The sequence below is a fragment of the Apus apus genome, chromosome 1 (genome assembly GCF_020740795.1).
Source record: "Apus apus isolate bApuApu2 chromosome 1, bApuApu2.pri.cur, whole genome shotgun sequence".
NCBI lineage: Eukaryota > Metazoa > Chordata > Aves > Apodiformes > Apodidae > Apus > Apus apus.
The window spans coordinates 26,379,889-26,399,934 of record NC_067282.1 but is presented as its reverse complement, the minus strand read 5'-3'; the positions used below and the strand labels follow the sequence as shown (position 1 = coordinate 26,399,934).

The following is a 20,046-nucleotide window of genomic DNA, read 5'->3' as shown; positions in this document are numbered from 1 at the left end:
CCTGGACAAACTACTTCTGCTATTTGAGGCAATGGAAGCACATGGCTCCTCAAATTCATTTTCAGATTTCAGTCAGAAGGAATAATGTAGTCTATCACAAGAGACACAGATTGACAAAGGAGACCCAGTGAGGACAGCAAATTAACACCTTTAGTATATTTTACAAGAAAAATTACAACAAATTAACTATAAACACATAGAATTTGATGAAAAGAAAATATTTTTATTCCAGATGATCTCAACAAAAATATTGCTTCATGTCTTCAGATGAAAAATAACAATTAAACCACAGGGGTGGAGACCCCATGCTCTTTGTGGATATGATCAGTTAGAGACTGACAGATGGAGGAAGGAGTCGGATAACAAATAAGCAATACTATATTACACCATTTTTCTCAAGGTACAACAATTAAAGGACATCCTGGGCAATCACTGCAGTGCTTTCAGTTCTCATAATTTTCAAATATGTTGGGCTGCATATAAAAATCTTGCATAAAGAACATAGATCGTCTTCAACTCCTAACAAGGAGAAGAAATTTGGAACATTATAATTTTTGTACAGTTTTCAATAATGATCTAAGACAGATTGCAAAGATGAATACATTTCCAGTTGATATTGAAGATATTTAGATGAACAGTAACTAACAGAGTTACAAACAATTTTATTACACAGTAGACAGAACAATTGTCTTTGCTTTTCTGTCTCTTTTCCATTTTCCCCTTTTTTTTCTACAGTAGATTCTGTTACCTTGCTGTGTGTAGCAGATAACCATCAGTTCCTGGCTCACATCTCCACTTCTTCTGACTGGAATAAATAGTTCACCAACATCTTCTTCAATAGTATAGGTGGACTGAGGAATAAAGACAGTTGACTCTGCAAAAAACCAGACATATTTGTTTATGTAGATTTATGGCCTGATACAGTCACCTGTAAATTGGCTAGGAACATTTTAGCATACTCTGAAGTGCAACAAATAACTCTTATTTATCAGCAATGCTGCTAAATTTTAAGAAAAACTTGGAGGGTGAGAGAAGTAGAGTTTCATAGTCTTTCATAAATGGAAAATAAAATCAGGTACCACTGGGTCTGAACTGACAAATCCTTACTAAGTAGTCTCTATTGTAGCTAACTTACTCATCTAGTGTTAATGGTGCAAGACAGTGTTTGGAGAACTTGTCCACAGGATATATATTTTTATTATTTCCAAAGTATTTAATTATTAACTGTTAAGTACAGAAATATCAACAGCATAGCTCTCACACATGCAGAGTGGTTCTGCAAGGCCATTCGTTAACTCACTGCTTCAAGATAATCATTTGGCAGATGCAAGATTGAGCTCTTGCTATCTGACAGAGGTTTGATAGGAGCTAGCTACATGTCTACACTCCTGTTCTACCCAAAGGAGACCTAGCCAATACAGTCAGTGGAGCCTGGAGAGCAACTGCACCCTAAAATTTATCAGACCAAAGAAGGTCAGATAGATTTTTGAGGGGAAAAAAAACCCAACACAAAAATGGACGTTAAACCCTTTAATTATTTTATACTCATATAACAAATTGCTGAGTTTTATGCTGTTACTGGGATTCAGGAGAAGTTTTTTTCTTGTTCCCTCAAGAACTCAGAACAAAAAGGTGGTTACATGCATATAATAATACAGCAACTTTACAGTTTCATTAATATGACTGCAAGCCAAAGAGAATACAATTCTGTATGATATTAAATCAAGTGGTATTAGCTGACTGCACAAAGCAAATTTTATCATTATTTCAGAGTACCTTTGCAAACAATGTTCTAAAGATTGTCATGTGACTTCTTTGAAAACATGTTCCAGGCTTTATTTCTCCAACTGGAAAATACTGCTAGCATGACTTAAGGTCAAAAGCCTGCCTTAAAAATGCTGTAATTCAGGTTTGATAAGATCTAGACACTTTCAATATTCCAGCAAGTCAAAAATTCAGTGCAAATAACACCAAATCCCTACCTTTTTCTTTTAAAGTAAAACAGAAGTTAACACGAAAAAAAGTATTAATAATAATAGTTCCTTTCATTTCTCCCTTTAGAATTAAGCTGACAAAATTAAAAACTCTATCCTTCAAAAAAGAATGCAGGATTCTGATCTGTTCTGTTTCCTGTCTCTCATAATTATCCAACTAGATATGACACTAAAAAGTTTATAAGATCTTATGAACAACATAAAAGCTCAGAAGAGAATGACCTACATTATCTCAGCTAGTATAAGAAAAAACATCCTTATGCAACCTCTTTTTGGAATAAAACATTAACTAATGTCCCATTCACCTAGGGGATGGTACAGCTCTCCAAACAAGCTCACTATTTTGGTGCTAAGACTGCACCTTCAAATAAATTAATTTAAAAATAATTTTCACTGGAAGCAGAATAAAACTGTTGATGGTTCCTATTCAGTTTGCATCTGAACTTGCTATACCTTGCACTTTAAATGATGATTATGAAACCCGGTCCTTCCCCTCAAAGGTCTCTATATTTTTTCCTGTAGATATTCCTTGATTTGTATTTGTGCATTTGATTTTCTCCTATTCAACTTCACTTTCAGTGTAATTACTACAAATTCTCTTGGACTGTAAAAATTTTATCTTAATGTAAGAAAAAAATAGCACAACACAACGTGGTTGGCATTAAGAAGACTCAGATTATTATCTTATTGTGCTATCTCACTGATCATAGAAAAGATGGCTTTAGCAAATTTTCAAGTAAGGAAAGGTTTTACCATCCACTCTAACTCAGAGTATTTGCCCTCTAGGTCATCTTTCGGTATATGCACATATTGACAGTACAGTTCTAGAAAGGCTCTTACCATCTCCTGGGTCAATAATTTCCACTGTGGAGACATGAGGGAATTCCAGAACTGCCATGACAGGCTCAGAAAGAACAATTTGAAATGATTCAGACTGTTCATGTTCACCATCACTCAAAATCCGTACTCGCCATGTAGCTAAAGTCTGGCCAGGATTAAACTGCACCTGTTTCTGGGCTTTTCCTCTGAAATCTTTATCTTTCTTGGCAGTACCATCTTGGGTGCTAATACCTGCCAAAACAAGAAATTAAGGTCATTAAAAACATATTTTTTAACTTCTCTCTCATTATGTCATCTTTTAAAAAAGACATTTTAGAAAAATAAACTTTTTACAGCTTCAGAGTGTTCAGGACAACTCTTGATCAATTTTATATTGGTGTCACATATAGAGATGGAAGCACATCAATTAGCATTATGAAAGACAGTTTCAAGGGAATTAGCCAAAGCCAAACTAACTCCTAGGAAAAGTCTGCATTCTCAGAGGCTACAGTCAAGTTTCCATTTCTCCATAATTGAACTACGGATACCCAAAAGGCCCAATAGATTTCCACACTTTTCCTCCCCAGCTCTTTAACATACTGGGTTCTCTTCTGTTCACAAACATATTAATAACATCCTGCATGAACCCCTTAAAAATATTTATTTCTCTTTGAGAAACAAAATCACACCTGGAAAGTTCAGCCTTCACGGGTAAAGCTAAGGAAAACACAAAGATGAGGCAAAGGGGTAAAACACCCAGAATAAGGATAAAAGAAGACATAAAATCTGAACCATTGTGGTCATTTCCATGACAATAAACTTTTTAAAAATTATTATCCTTTTATTTCACTCTTTGCATAATGACAATTATTAAACTCAAGACAAGCTGCAACTGTAAAGGCAAGGGATAAAATCCAACATAGTTCATCCCACTGGGATGGTACACACCTCACTGCCTCAGACTCAGGCTGCCCTAAAATGGCTTTTCATTATTGCTTCCCTCGCAGCTTAAGGCTGTCTGACAGGCCCTCGTGGAAATTAGACAGTCCTTCTGAACCATCCCCTACTCATGCATTTGATCTCTGATCACCACATTACCATTCAAATCTTAAAGGTCTTTCTCAGGTTTTCAGAAAAAAAAAACAACCAAAACTCCCTTGTCTGCCTGATTCTTCCAACTCAATTGTTTAATGTGTTAAAACATACCACCTTTCCCTACAAATCTTGCCTTTCTTGCTTACTGCTTGTGGCTCCTCCTAAGTCATACCAAGTATTTTACATAACTTCCATAACCCTTCAGCCTCTTTGAGACTAGTACACTTGGACCAGAAAGGCCAGTGAGTGTCTTAACCAATATATTTTATTATCTATTATTTATTTATTCTCTTATTTCCAACTCTAATTCCATTTTACAGAATTAAGGTAGCCAGAGGCAACCTATTAAAAAAACTTTTGTTGGATTTTGAGTCAGCTCAATTGAGAAACTGAACTTAGATCCATAGGTAGAAAATTTTTTTAACACTTTAGTTGAAGGATCAGAAGTCAAAGATGTATCTGTTGATCAGTATCAGGAATTAATTTAAACCACACATCCTTAACTTTGTATTTATTTCTTTGACTCTTTTCCTTTCTTTAGAAGAAATATATTTTCAAAATTATTTCACTGTTCAAAACAGAACCTTTTAAGCTAGATCCAGTTAGTTAGTGCCTATAGACATTAAAGCTCATGTCAAAATAGATGACCTAAAATTGAGATTCTTATGCAGAAACTTATTTCTAAGCATGAAGTTGTGTTCCATGCTAAGTAAATACTTACATATCTCTGCAAAACAAGCTTTAAATTGAGAACCTTTTCTGAGCAGTGTAAGCTCACAAAAGGTTTCAGCATGAAACTGTAGAAGTATAATGCTCCCTGGTCCAAATGTATCACCAGGAAGAGAGAGGGAACAGATCCAGAAACCAGAGACGTGTGAGGTTGCAGAATGTGATAACACAATCTATTTACACCTTTTCACTCCCCAGACACTGCAAACAGCTTTCAACACCTCCTGTATGAGTCTCAGTTGACTGCCAACATTGGCTGAAGGAAATAAGCCTAATGCTCATAGCTGCCCATCAGACCAGCTGACAATAGCCTTCCTGGAAAATGATGTATGCTTACTGTTGCCATTCCAATTGCTACAACTGTACTTTCTCATGACAGGAATAATAAAATCTGGACAGGAACTGTGAAACGAATACAACAATGGTATAAATCAAATCAAAGAAAGAATGACTGGGTCTCGGGTTTTTAAGTAAAAAAAAAAATTGCAGAACACACACACACAAAAGTGAACATTTAATCATATAACGAAATAAATTGCATCCTTAGGATAATAACAGATAGATGGCTTAATAAATAAACATGCTCCTTTGAACTTAGCTTGTTCAGAATTGAACACCAGTAAAAGGATACAGCAACTATCTGGCCAGTAATTTCCAGAAGAAATTGATATGACTAAAATTGAACTTACTTATAAAAGAGGTTTCTCCCAGGTAACCTCTCCGTTTAAGAACAACATCAAGATATTTGGAGTCTTCATTTACTAAATAATACTCCTTTTCTAAGGAGATCCAAGCCCAGTTTAGGCGAAAATGTTGATTCTTCAGCTTATTGCCTCCTACAAAACAAAATGATAAAGATATATTTATTATTTTTTCTTTTTTGTTAAATACTACTTTGTCTTTTGAGGTTAATGTAACCTGTAGCTTGGGTAAGATATGTGTCTTATCTGAACATTAAAATCCAAAGTTTTTAAAGATTTTAAATTAAGAAATAACAAGTAAAGAACTCAACCATGACACATTTGATAGATATATGAATACATTTTATCTCAGATGCATACAAACTAGTTACATTAATTCCAGAGCATGCTAATTTTCTTCTTTTCCAAGGGCAAAAGAACAAGAATTAATCAAAATATATTTGGGATGCCATTTTTAGAAATTACAAAAATTGTGGATGATCCAAGTTTCTGCAGTATTGGTGTTCCCAAATAACACAGAATGTAGGACATCATGCAGAACTTCCTCGATACGACCAGATTGCCAGAAGCACTGGAAGACCCTTATTATCCTGAGAGACTGGAGATAATACCTACCATCTTTCAGACTACTTTCACTCATGCAGCCTGCTTCTAAAACGCAGTATTTTATTCAATAAATCTAACAATTTCTGCTCTTATTAGTTTAGAATTTATGCATCAACACAGTGTGATTTTAGGAACAGCTTTCATATTTTCTAGGAAATTATTTCAAAAATATTATCCCTGACACACATCACAGTTTATAGCTACAGTGATGTCCTCCTGAGATTAAATGATTGTACTTGTTGGGTTAAATATGATTGTGTCATCTAAGGAGATTTAGACAGATACAAATTCTTACTGGAATTATCTTTAACTATTTTGCAATGACCTATCTTCACAATATGACAAATGCCCCCAGCTGAGTAAGCTGTTGAGACGTGTTTTGGAAGTCACACAGAATCACAGAATGTTAGGGGTTGGAAGGGACCTCTGGAGATAATTGAGTCCAACCCCCTTGCCAGAGCAGCATCACCTAGGGCAGTTCACACAGAAATGCATCCAGATGGAAAAATGCATTCCAGAGAAGGAGACTCCACAACCTCTCTGGGCAGCCTGTTCCAGTGCTCTGTCACCCTTACAGTAAAGAAGTTTTTCCTTATGTTGAGGTGGAACTTCCTGTGTTCTAGTTTGTATACATTGCCCCTTGTCCTATCACAGGGTGTAACTGTAAAGAGATTGGCCTCTCCTTCTTGACACCCACCCTTCAGATATTTATATACAATAATTAGATCCCCTCTCAGTCTTCTTTTTAGACTAAACAGCCCCAGGTCTCTCAGCCTTTCCTCGTAAGGCAGGTGTTCCAGTCCCTCAATCATCCTCATAGCCCTCTGTTGGAACCTCTCAAGTAAACCCCCATCCCTCTTGAACCAGAGAGCCCAGAACCGGATGCAATACTCCAGATGAGGTTTCACTAGGACAGAGTAGAGGGGGAGGAGAACCACCCTCGACCTTCTGGACACACTGTTTTCAATAGATGGAAAGATGTCCTCACAGTTCTTTTTATGCAGGCACAACTGTAACAACATGCTCCTGGGGAGGAAAGTGGACTCTGGGTATCCTTTCCAAGGTCTCTACAGTAGCTGTAGCACAACAGCTTCCCTGCAGTCACACTGAACATGGATGGTTTCTGTGCCAACACTGGGAATTGAAAGCTGAGGACAGCAAGCAGTATACACAGCTAAGGAAACTGAATGGTTAAAATGGACTAAGTCAGCATCTGTGGCTGACAGCTGTTGACTTCACTGCCCATAAATCGAAGACTGATTTTCCTGCATTTTTTGAAGCCAAAGCAATGGAAGAATATTAGAAGCATCCCCCAGAGTTTTGGAGGGGAAGGTATGGAAGTCATTGAACTCCAGCTGCAAGACATTAAGCACCTGCCTAAAGTCTGAGCATGTCTCAGCCTCAGCTTCTCTCACTCCCAGCAGAAAGGAAGCTGTTGTGTCTACTATTAATGGGATTTGCACAACAGTAAAACAGCAGGAAATGTTTATTGAAATGGCAGGCTTCACAGGTGTTTCTTAGTTTAAAATAGCAATCCAGAGAAAAAAATACAAACATTTGGTACTCTAAGTTACTCTTAAAATTGCTGCCTTTTTTCAGCTGGAAAGAGAATAGCTGAAAAATGCCAGCACCCATTTCAATTGACTACAAACTAAGTATTTGCAGAACAGATTGAATATCTCAAATTAGATTAACACATTTCTCATAAAATCAGCATAGCTTTACTTTCTCATGTGCAATTTCCTCCATCTGTTCAATTATTTTCTACAGTAAAAAGGCATTTCTTGTCAGTGTAGGGATTCTGGGTACCACAGACAAAAGGGCACGACAAGTCAAGTTCTGTATATCATCCTACTGGGTGCGCTTGTCACTACTCAGGAGAACCCCCTACTTTCCAGAACAAAAATAAAATAATCCGTTCAGCTCTCTGAAGGCAGATGCTCACTCAGCAACTGTCTTCTGGGAACACTGGCTTGTACAAGAGGCTGTAGTCTGATTTCCTTCCCACAAGGTGCTGCTACAGAACAAGGTTTGCCCAGGTAAAGACTGTCTGAAACGTGCAAGGAATTCCCTCTAGAAACTAACACTTCTGTACACAAGCCAGGCAATAAAGTAATTCCTCTGAACAGCAGAGAAACACATCCAACTATTTCAGTTCATGCATAGCTTAACTACTAGAGGAAGAGTCAAATACAGGTTAGTTTTCCCCTTCCAGTTTTTTTCCAGTCAGTTCCCTGAAAAATCTGGCAGGCCTTCCACAGCTTTTGCTTTGCTTCAAAGAAATACCTCTGTATTTCTTTACTGACCTGTCTACTAAAAAAAATGCCACCATACTTGTATAATCTAAGATGAACGCAATGGTACTGTGTAAAAAAAAGGGAAACAGTTACTGAAGTATTGTGCTGCACTCCTTGCCCTGCTTCCTCCTGCTCTTTTGATCTCTTGTTATTGACAAAGGGGAAGACTAGAAACACACATACCAATAACTGCAGTGAGCAACACAAGTAAACCAGTAACTACAGCGTTAGCAAAACCAGCACTTACAGTAGGTAATAGGCCATATGTTACGTCTTTCCATTAGTTTCTTGGGACAAATGCAACAGAACATGTCTTGTTCTTTAACCTAGTGAGAAAAGCCATTTGTGTGCCACTCCTGAACACACTGCCCATTTTAAACATAATTTGACAGAGGGAGAAAAGTTTCTAAGATATAAAAGGAATGAAAAATAACTGCCAATTGGAGGAGAGACAACCTATTAAATATTACTACTGAGAAAAGATACCTCTGCATAAGCTTACTAGAAACAACGTCAGACACTCAAAACACCCCAACTGAAAGAAAGGCTTCTAGCAGAGTTTGAATCTTTTTAGGCAGAAGAGATTGCAGCCATAGGATAGAAAGCCATCAGAAATCCAACATAATTTGTTCAACTGCCCAAAGAGCTAATGGTTTAAACGCGTTGTGAACACAGGTCCACAATCTACAGTTTACTCACAGGTCTCATATTTTATAGTGTCTTAAATAGTTCTACCATTAAATTAATCCATATTTGCATGCAATTAATGAAGATACAGAAAATTAATATACAAGAGAAAAAAAATCCCAGCTATTGAAAAGGAGCAGTCACACAAAGACCAAATACGAAACCAGTTCATTCCTGTCACTGACACTATGGAAAAAGGTTGAAGTATACTGAGTTAGAAATCTAATGAGAGTATGAAACTTAGGAAGCAAGAAGCATACAAAAGGCAACACAAAATATTTAGAATTGTCTTAATTCCACCCATCTATTGCTTTCAGCATTTTTTATCTTTTTTCTTAGAGTAAAAACAAAACAAATTACACCAAAACAAACCCAAAAAGATATTCCTTCTAGGGGGCTTCCAGCAAGCCTCCATTTCTGGCCTACTTCTGCCACTGAACTGTACATTGCTCACCCTTTAGAATATTCAGTATTAAAACCATCAGATTTAGAATTTTAAGAAAATAATCTAGATATTTTGGATCTTGCTTTTTTGACTTTGTGATTTTTGTGTTTAAAAGAATTCTTTTCTAAATTATACAAGCAAATTCTGGAGTCCCCAATGTAAGAAGGATATGGAGCTCCTGGAGAAAGTCCAGAGGAGGGCCATGAAGATGATCCAAGGGCTGGAGCACCTCTGCTATGAAGACAGGTTGACAAAATCAGGGTTGTTCAGCCTGGAGAAGAGAAGGCTCTGCGAGACCTCTGCGAGGCCTTCCAGTATCTGAAGAGGACCTAGCGGAAAGCTGGGGAGGGACTTGTTTTACAAGGGCTTGTAGCAAGAGGACAAGGGATAATGGCTTAAAACTGGAGGAGGGGAGATTTAGGCTAGACATTAGAAAGAAACTCTTTAGTGTGAGCCTGGTGAGACACTGGCAAAGGTTGCTCAGAGAAGTTGTTGAAGCCCCATCCCCGGAAGTGTTCAAGGCCAGGTTGGATGGGGCTTCGAGCAACCTGATCTAGTTGGAGGTGTCCCTGCCCATGCAGGGGGGGTTGGAACGAGATGATCTTTAAGGTCCCTTCCAACCCAAGATATTCTATGATTCTATGATTAACTTTATGATTCAGTGTCACCCAAAGAATAAAACCACTGTTGTTGATGGTGTTGTTGTGTTGTTATTACAGACCTCTGACGCAATAGAGCAGGAAACCAGGAGAGGCATTTTCTAAGGCTATGACTTATTTTAGCCATGCATTTTAGAGTGAGATTAGCTGTGCCTCAAAATATGCAGAAATAAGTGCATTTTTCCTCAGCAGCTGTTAAAGATGCCTGTCATGAGCAGTTAGGTTGCAGACAATTTTTTTAGTCATCTAATTTATAGGTAGGATGAATTCTACCATGACTGAACTAGCTGAAACTGGGCCTTTTCTACAACATAGTTTAACCAAACACCACACAAACACAGGCTCTGTAAAGAATATTAAGAGTATAGCTTTCAGAAATTAGAAAATATTAGAAATAAAATTGCACATGCCATCTTAATTTGGCTCTCTATTAAAGTAATTTTCTATTCTACAATATTTCTATAGGTAAATGGATTTTGCATTGCTTACTAGCACTTACTAGCACTTCCCTTGGGCTTAGTCAAACATTTAGCTGCTGGGCAAATAATTAAGCTACTATACCTCAATGACAGTCTTGCTTTTATTCCTCTCCCAGGTAAGTGCTTGTAGTACAAATACATCAGAAGTTCGGAGAGGGAAGCCATTACTAGAGTGCTTTTAAAACTAAACAAAAGGAAGGAGGACCATGTTACAATGAGGTAAATCCAAAGTAACTTTGTTTGTATGTGAGTGAGACATGGTTGTCAAGACATTGCTTTAGTTGATGCACAAAAACTCATTTCTTGATTTTTGCTAGAGATCAGAATTCAGCAATGCTAAATCAGAAGATACAAGACTGGATGTGGTACATACAGTGAGACATTCACAAGGAACGAGACAGTGTTGTGAAACAGTGTCAAAAACTTTGTAAGGAGCCAAAGTAAGGATCTAGAGTAAAGTGGGTCATAAAGCAACTTCATGAGTGTGACTTCATGACTGGCTGAGGCTGCTGAGAACAATGCCCTCCAAAAAGGTTTGCCTGAATATGACAAGTCGAAGACAGATGTCACCTAGAATTGGTCTTTACAGGAGTCCTGTCAGCAAATTGGTCACCTGTCAGAGAACAGTGATATATTATTTTTGCATAGGTCAGCAAGCCAGAAATTCATAGAAAGATCAAGGCTTTCAGAAACTCCAGTTTTAGTTACTCATCATTAACAAAAGAGGCTGGGGAAGAAGACTAAGTCAATAAACCTAAAATAAGTTAGTAAAGGGAAAAATATTCAAAAGAATCCTCCCATTTAAGCATTTATCTTTCTAACCGTGCCTTCAGATATCTTTAAAATCTTATAAAGACTCAATGAGAAATACAGATTAGACTGTCAGAACTTTCTGTCATGATGCAAAGAGCTCAGAGAAGGAAAGAATCAATTTCAGTTCTCTCCACAGACCACTGAGCTATGGGAAGGCAGTATAAAATATCTCTCTGTCACTAACCTGTGTCTCTTGAGCACTGGCAACCTGAAGGGTTTTCCATAAAGATTGTCTTATTGTAGCTTTGCTGTTCCTGGGAGCTACCCCAGAACTCTAATTAATAAACAAAAGCATACAGCTACACCATAGTATTCAAATATTGACACAATAGAAACTGATGTATCTTGATATCCAATATTGGCTTTCCTACATGGTATCCATGGCACAGTCAGTCAGAGATGAAAGAGAAATAACCCGTATAACCATAGCCACGTGACTCATTGTGTCCACAAGAAATGTCTGTACAAACATAGCTGCCTGGTAGTTGTAGAGCTTTAGTAATCAAGTGAGGTTGTTTAATGGGAAAAAACCCCAAACTATCAATTCTTCTCAGGCAAAGAACATAAATTAAACAAAAGAAAGTTAGAGTTTTCCCTCTAACCCCAGAAATGCTAAATAAAACACTAAGAAAGTAGTGTTTCTTTACAATTTTTACTCTTGCTCTTTTCTCTTCTTATTCTGCTTCCCTAAATAGACTGCAAAAAAATCTCAGTAAGGAGAATCAGAGCAACTGTGTAACATTAACAGTTGCCTACAGTTCAGGAGTCATTTTATGGCATAATTAAAAAAATAGCAAGACATCGTAACAAATTGTTTCCTCCCTCTTCCTCCAGCTCTTTCCAGGTTCAACTGCTGCTTGCTGACTTGTTTGCATGTCTGAAAGAGCAGCAGACTTTCCTCTTTTGTTCAAAATATTAGACCCTACTGGGTACCTCCTTCAGACCAGGGTTACTGAAGTCAGCAATACTCTCCCTCTCCTTGCTATGGACCTCAACATTGCAGCAAGTATGGGAAGCAACCGAAAAAGGAAACCCACTCCTGAACTTGAGTTCAACCTGCAGAGAAAACAGACACAGAGAGGCAGGAAAAGGGAACTGTTCATCTTTAGACAACTGTTCAATTTTTTCATCCTTTGATTAGCCTCCTTCTGTGCCTAGCCAACTTAGTTAATATATCCTAGGATAAAGTTACCTCAACAATCTGTTATGAAATCCAGAAAACCTAGTCCCCAGCATCATGATTCCCTATTTAGCCAGGAAGTTCCCAGTCAACCTTAGAACCTTCTATGGTTTTTGATCCCCACACTCTTTGCTTAGTCATTATTTGTGATTTGTATAAACATGTTCTTTTGCCAGACTAGAGGAGGAACATATAATCTTAGCTGATTCTGCTAGTCAGAATAAACATAGAGAAGACATTATATATTCAGCACAAGACACACAGTTTCAGTAACTCTGATTTTGCATACTGTGTCACACTCCTGCTATATTCTAGCTCCAGGTAAAAAAAAACCAAAGATGTCCAGTAACTTTTTTGTCTGCCAAACTATTAAAAAAGCACATTCCAAAATAGATAATAAATGTTCTTTACGTAGTGCATTGGGGCGGCACATAACATGCTGTTCTCTCTGCTATGACTATCAGAAAAGGCATATCCTGTAAAACTGCTTTCCATTCATATAGAAAAACTATTTGCAGAAATGAAACAATTCAGTAACTCAGCATGAAAAAGAAGCCATTAGGCTGTTTTGAATTGGCTTCAACAATGCATAAGCTAACCTAATAATTTTATCCAATTAGAAACCCATTAAAATGCTTCACCTTTGTAATGCTTTTTCAAATGTACTATAATGGACTCCAATCACTAAAATAACTTAATGAACTCTGCACCTTCTGCACTCTCTCTGTCACTGTAACTCAATGTATTTGAAGAACAACCAAAACCAACCCCCTAAACCAGCCCCTAGTGATTAGGGACTAAAACAATGCTTTCTCTGACTTCTCATGAGAAAACACACACTTCCCAGCATTACGGACTTGGCTTGCCTGGAGTGTAATTGCTGGTATCCAATGAACTGCAGACAGTTTCCGTCTTTCAATAGTTTCTGAAAATCTTTTTTGCTTCTGTTTTATGTCTACCCCCAAGAAACAAGTTGGAATGGCTGCATTTGCCAGAGCTCAGATGAAACAAATGCCTGAAGTCACATAGCATAAAAAATATCTGAAGAATACTGTATAGTTGCTTTGTTATAAAAAGAAGGGGAAGTGAGAGAAGAGACATGAATGTAAAGGCTAGCTAGTGCATACTGAATTTTCATCCTAGTAAAATTCAACTAAGCGTAACTAAGGATGTCTCCAGGCACAGTCTGGAGATTCATGCTGGGTTAATTTCAGGAATTCCCAATTCAACTCTATGCCCAGTTCTTCTGCAGGAGATTAACCAGATTATGACTAAGAGATTAACCAGGTTTTAATTTACAGAAACAGTGAAAGTAAACGTGCACTGGGTTTTCAGTCACAGCATTTCATAGCTTAAAATTAACTTGACTTAAAATCAGCTCAGTACAAATGAGCTCACCAAGAGCCAGGACACCTTCTCTCCATTGGCTGCACCAAAGCTTGAAAACTTTCAAAGACAAAAAAAAGCAGAGCAGATAGAAAAAGCCAGACTGAAACACCAAAAGATGCTAGAGTACTGCGTGTGTTTCAAGTGGTTAGTTTTGTAACTGACTTAAAGGGAATCCAAAAGATCCATCTGCTGTTTTGGGATTTTGTGCTGTAATGAAGGCACTAGCTCTGTGTCTGCATCTGTGGATGTTGAGTGCTTCCCAGTTCTAGAGCTCCAATGGTGAAGATGTAAATAATTTCACAGATTCAGGGTGCTACTGGACTGCCACTAATTGAAATGCTTAAGCACATACCTATGTAAGTTGAATTTTCACCTTTTTCTACAGTCTGCCTTAAGTCTTTTAAGTATATCTATTTTTTCTTGTCAATATCATAACAAATTTAAACTAATTTGAATGTAAATCCTAAAAATTCTAAGCTGCAATTTTATTTTTTAAGCCTATCGATTATTCTGCAAAAATCTGTAAGAATCTTTATCCTGATTAAAAATAAAATATCTTAAAATATTTCCACAGGATTAAAAAAAAAAAAAGTCTTATTGCTTCATTCACAGACTTAGTAACTGTTCAGCACTTACTGACTATGAACAAATACAGAATAGGATTCACCAAATTACTTCAACTAGTACTTTCTCCCGACAAGTCACAGTGAAGAATTTGATTAATCTCATTTTAAAGCAGACATTTAAAATATGGCAGATGCAACCTCTATTCATCTCTGAGACCAAGAAGTTTAAATTGAATTAAAGGTAGGCTACCAGTAAAACAATGACAGCTGACTAGACACAAAAAAGTATGAATGCTAATCAGATATTTATATATTAAAGAATAATAGAATGGTTAAGTTTGGAAGCGACCTTAAAGATCTTCAGGTTCCAACCTTCCTGCTATGAGCAGGGACACCTCACACTAGACCAGGCTGCACAAAGCCTCATCCAACCTGGCCTTGAACACCTACAGGGAGGGGACAACAACAACCTTCCTAGACAACCTATTCCAGCACCTTACTACCCTCACGGTGAAGAATTTCTTCCTGATGTCTAACCTGAATCTGTCCTCTTTCAGTTTAAAACCATTATCCCTTGTCCTATCTCTATCTTCTCTGATGAAATGCCCTTCCCCAGCTTTCCTGCAGCCCCCCTTCAAGTACTGGAAGGCTGCTATAAGGTCTCCCCAGAGCCTTCTCTTCTCTAGGCTGAACAGCCCCAACTCTCTCAGCCTGTCTTCATAGCAGAGGTGCTCCAGGCCTTGGATCATCTTGGTTTTCTCTGGACCTTCTCTGGACCCTCTCCAACAGCTCCATGTCTTATCTGTGCTGAGGACACCAGAGCTGTATGCAGTACTGCAGGTGGGTCTCACAAGAGCAGAGTAGAAAGGCAGAATCACCTCCCTTGACCTGCTTGCTATGCCTCTTTTCATGCAGTAGCACATCCCAACAATACAACATTAAAGAATTTTTAAATCTTACAACATTTACAGTACAGCCAGACAGGTTAATATGATGACAGTAACCAACAGATCTTATCTAAATCACATAGAATCACAGAACCATCATACAGCTTATATGAAGATATCTTTAGAAGCTAAAGTGCCACAAGTGGTGAATGAATGGAAAGAAGTGCATCCTCAGATACAGGTGTATCTCATGCAATCAGCTGGACTGCCTTCTGGAAAGATTTGTCCCACTTCATTGAGTATAAAGGGGCAATATTCAGCCCACCAGACAGTTAACTTTTAAACATCTAAAGTCCAATTATGTGTTTTTAATGCCCATACAAAGGAGAGTCTTGAGAAAACTCAAAGATACTAGTCCTGAACTGTTATATGGTAGATTTGCAAACTCAAACACTTCAAAAAGTAATTTGTGAACTATATAAAAATGACAACAAAAAAAACCTATTTAGTTTAGAAGAATTATTTTCTTATTGAAAAAGTTTTTTTCTGTGTTAAAGTAATTACCACTTTGTGCACTCACAAACTAACTTCACATCAGAAAAATAATATAAACGTTCTGGTGAGAAGTAACAGAGAAAACCCAAACATACCACTCAGTCTGTCACGTCTGTCATTAAACAATGCCCCTATTACCTAAAGCAGAATACCTTTTTTTCCTAAGAATCCACACCCTGCACCTCCCTCTGAAGGAAAAAAAAACACACCACCTGGATTAGTGAGGCTTCATGCATGCGTGGCCTGCAGCAGTACATAAATTTACTAGATCTCTGGCAACACATTCTTAAAATAAACTTAATAGTCTTCAGGTCTCTGCTTACTAATTTCTTTTGTGGCGCCAGACAACTTCTCCCAAAACAGAGGCTCCATCTGAATTGAAGCAAGGTTGACTTCCTTGTCTCAGACAATAATGGGTTTAGCTCCACTAGCATAGTTATTGTCCCATATGGGAGTTTCTTCTGCTTTCTACCTTTAAAGCAGTGCTACACACATATTAGCATATGGGAAAACTACTGTCATTTAAAATCTAATAAAACAAAGCATTAAATTTGAGGATCATGGGGTATCCTCAGCTTGTCTTGAAACCAGTGAATAGTAACAGAAAAGTGCACTGTGACCTCACAAATGAAAGACATTCCAAAAGAATAGAAGCCAGGAGAAATACACTTACAATCATATTATTGTTTCAGTTACTACTGTACTATTTTAAGAAATTCCTTTATTCTGGAAAATAATATACCAATTTCCCTTCCTTTAAATAACATTTTAATTTAAACCCTGCTATTGCGAACTCTTTCATATGTGCCTACTATTTCAATGCTGCAATATCATTATCATGCTTAAAACTGGGGTACATCAGGGAGTGTCATGTGAAACTGAGGCCTCTAACTTTTGATAATTAATTTGAAATTAGTATTTCTGTCAAATTTTCAAATCTCCCTCAAAGAACTATTTGAACTTTTTGGCTCCAACTGTTGAGTGCTGTCTTTGCAGAGAATTCCCCTCCATTTCAGACTCATGAAGCTCAAATTTTACAGCCTTAAGAGGAAAATGTATGCAAGAGGAATTAAAGAGGCTGTGGCTATTTGCAAAACCTACTCTAAATGAAATTTAACAGAGTTTCCATTTTATCAACTGCACTTACTGCTGTAATCACTGAGCACCTATAGGAAAACTGTTCTTTTAACTCTATGTCAAAGTGATTAAAGTGTTTTTCTTTATTAAGAATTCACTTTCACAGACTTGAATTTTGGTTCCTTTTCAGTTCTGGCAATGCAACAAATAAAATGCTCAGCTGCCTGAAAAAGAACAAATGTCAAGCTGGTTCACTTAACATTTACTTGTAATTCATTTCAGAGTAATTGTATCAGGTAATCTCAAATACTTAACTTTTAATATTATTTCACCAGAGAAACTCCTTTGTGGTGCCTTTGATCCTTTTTAAGCTATGCCAAAGCCATAACCTTTTGCAGGTGACTTAGTCTTGCTCAGGAAGGGCAAAGTAAAAAATTGAAAACATACAAAATTGTTGACAGGGACAAGGACAAAAAAGGGTTCCTTTCTAAATCACTGTAATGTTTCCTTGAAACAAGCCTTGTAAAGAGGTTCTCAAAGAGTTCTGCTGAGGAAAGAAATAGTTTTGTATTAATGTGTTAATTTTTTAGATCATGACAAGTTTTTCAGTGTTACTTGAGGCCTATGGAACATAACTGTATAATCCTACAACAGTGAAAATTATCTGTAGAAAAAAATCACATATTTAAAATTAAATTTGTTTTTAGCACACAACAGATCTTAACAATTAATTTATTTATCATGGTTCACATTTACTATGAAAAGAGATACTGCAATGTCTTCACAAGTGAAGAGACATATTTACATAAAAGCCCCTTATTTATAATAGGCTTGGAAAGATTATTTTAGAAAACGGCATATTAACCCTAAAATACTAAGGCGTTTTTTGACAAGATGAATTGTATTTGGAATCACTCATGCTTCTGGAAAACTGGTGCTCAAGATTTCCACATCCTTTGTCCACAGGTACTCAGAAATTAAAATCCTTCAGCTTTTTCCCAGGGCCAGGGAGGCACTCTTTTTGTCAACTCAAGTCCAGCTCCCACTGAATCTGTTGGCTATCGCATACAGGCAGGTGAAGGCCTGGTTATCTATGGGCTCAAGTTTACTTTTTTTTTTCCTTAGATTTTGTGCAGAACTGTGTCGAGGTGTAATCAGAGTAACTGTAATATACCAGCTAGCAGAAATGTTTCTCAGTTTTAAAGGAAGGTGATTCCCACCCTTTAGTGAAAGGGAGCTGCTTAGCCCTCGCCTGTCGGGACATGACCTCAGCCTCCTGCCTGTCGCCTGCTGCAGCTGATAACATCACTGACACACAAACCAGAGAGCTCCCCGGGCTGCAGCACAACCAGGGGTGCTCAGGAAGCTGCTGGAAAACACTCTTGCCCCAGCCTGCAGCAATCTGAATGATGTTGATGACACAGCGCTGAGCTGCCAACAACTACCTCCCCCTTTTGGTTGGGGGTGTTAAACTTGTTATTTTAAAATGATTTCATGGCTGTTCAAAATATTTATTTACTTTCCCTCACTAAATCTGACAATGCCCTTGCTACCTGTTAGTATCCCTACTCTTTGTAGTATACAGTCACATGCCAGAGACTGAGGCCCATGGGCTTCAGGAGGCTCATTCTGCTGGAACACCAGAGAAGCCCCAGGGACTGAAAGGCCAAGAAGAGCAGTGGATACAGCAAAGGTGGGAGCACAAGTCAGAGGCAACAACATGACAAAGTTCATAATTTTGCTCAGTGAGACAGGACATCCCAGATCAGAGCAGCCTGGACAGCCCTCCTGCCAGGTAAGTATAGCTGGCTACTGAAATCCTTGCAGCTAACGATTGCCATGGAGCTACCTGTGAAAGCCTCATTGTTTCAGAAGATGAACTCTGTCCTGAATGTCTAGCAAGGATACTTCTTTGCCTTCTTACCTTAATTACAGAAGAAAATTAAGGACTTGGCAGGACTGAACAATGAGACTTCCTACCTCTTCTACGCTCCTCTGTGCTAGAGAAACTTCCCTGCTTTAACTTCCATCTACTGGTCAGTCCTATCTTGCCACTCAGAAGGGTGGACTCCAACTTTAAGCTTTCCAAAGAAGTACCTACTATGTTACCTATTTAAGAAAATAATTCACCCCAGGCCTCAGATTTGGACTTCATTTAAAACACAGCTTCCTCAGTTGCTTTCAACAGTAGATAACCAGAACCAGAAGATAATTTTTTCAGAGCAATAAATCACAATAAAATGTGACACAAGAAAGGAGTGTTAGGGATCAAAAGAAAACAATTTGAAAAAACACAGTAAGTTTTAACTGAAATTAAAATAGTAGTTCCCTGTATCAGTTTTGGTATCGAAAAGAAAGAGTAACTAATACATTTTTTTACAAATCTAAATTTCTGTTTCCATCAAATCAAATTTGATTATAATATATGTCCTTTTATTTAGTGTTCTAGCAAACCTGCTGTTCACAAAATAGAATTTTTTAAAATACAAACAGTGCAAAATTTACAGTGAATTATTCCTTTGAATTCCGGAATGCTTTCTGCAATCTACTAGTTAATATTTTGGCTGAGAATCTTTTGCCTACAGTTGGCATACAAGTGAACCCTTATAATCAGCTATAAAGTCAGCAGTAACCAAGTATCCTGCAAAAATTTTGTAAAAAACTTTTAAAGAGAGAGTCATAATGTAGCATGATGGAATGATAACAAAGTCTGATATGATGGTTAGATAAAAGGAAACACACTTTAACAATACTTTGAATTCTATGCTATTAATATCATCCAGATATACTTTATAAGATATCTATGCACAAAGCTAAAGTATTTCTGAAATAAAAATTAATATAAAATAGATTTTTTATTTTATATATGCTTTAAATATTTTTCTAAAATATTATTTTTCCCAGAACAGTGCAAGACCTTCAAAACAAAACCTAAAGAACAGTGTATATTGAAGTAAGCATCATACAAGGAAAAAACATGATCAATGAACATAATGTTTAGAAAATACTGCTCAGCTTTACAGCTTCAAGTACCCATAAGAATTTTTTATTGTCCTCTCCTATAAAGC

At 37.3% G+C, this 20,046-nt stretch overlaps 1 protein-coding gene across 1 annotated transcript in view; it reads right to left on the bottom strand.

Moving 5' to 3' along the window:
* FREM2 (FRAS1 related extracellular matrix 2) overlaps positions 1–20,046 on the bottom strand; it is a 130,652-nt gene that overhangs the window by 54,921 nt on the left and 55,685 nt on the right. The window contains exons 3-5 of the mRNA XM_051608317.1: positions 5,327–5,473; positions 2,835–3,065; positions 749–874 (exon numbers count right to left, since the gene is read on the bottom strand). Coding sequence (XP_051464277.1) covers positions 749–874; positions 2,835–3,065; positions 5,327–5,473 — 504 coding nt within the window. The remainder of the gene's footprint in view (positions 1–748; positions 875–2,834; positions 3,066–5,326; positions 5,474–20,046) is intronic.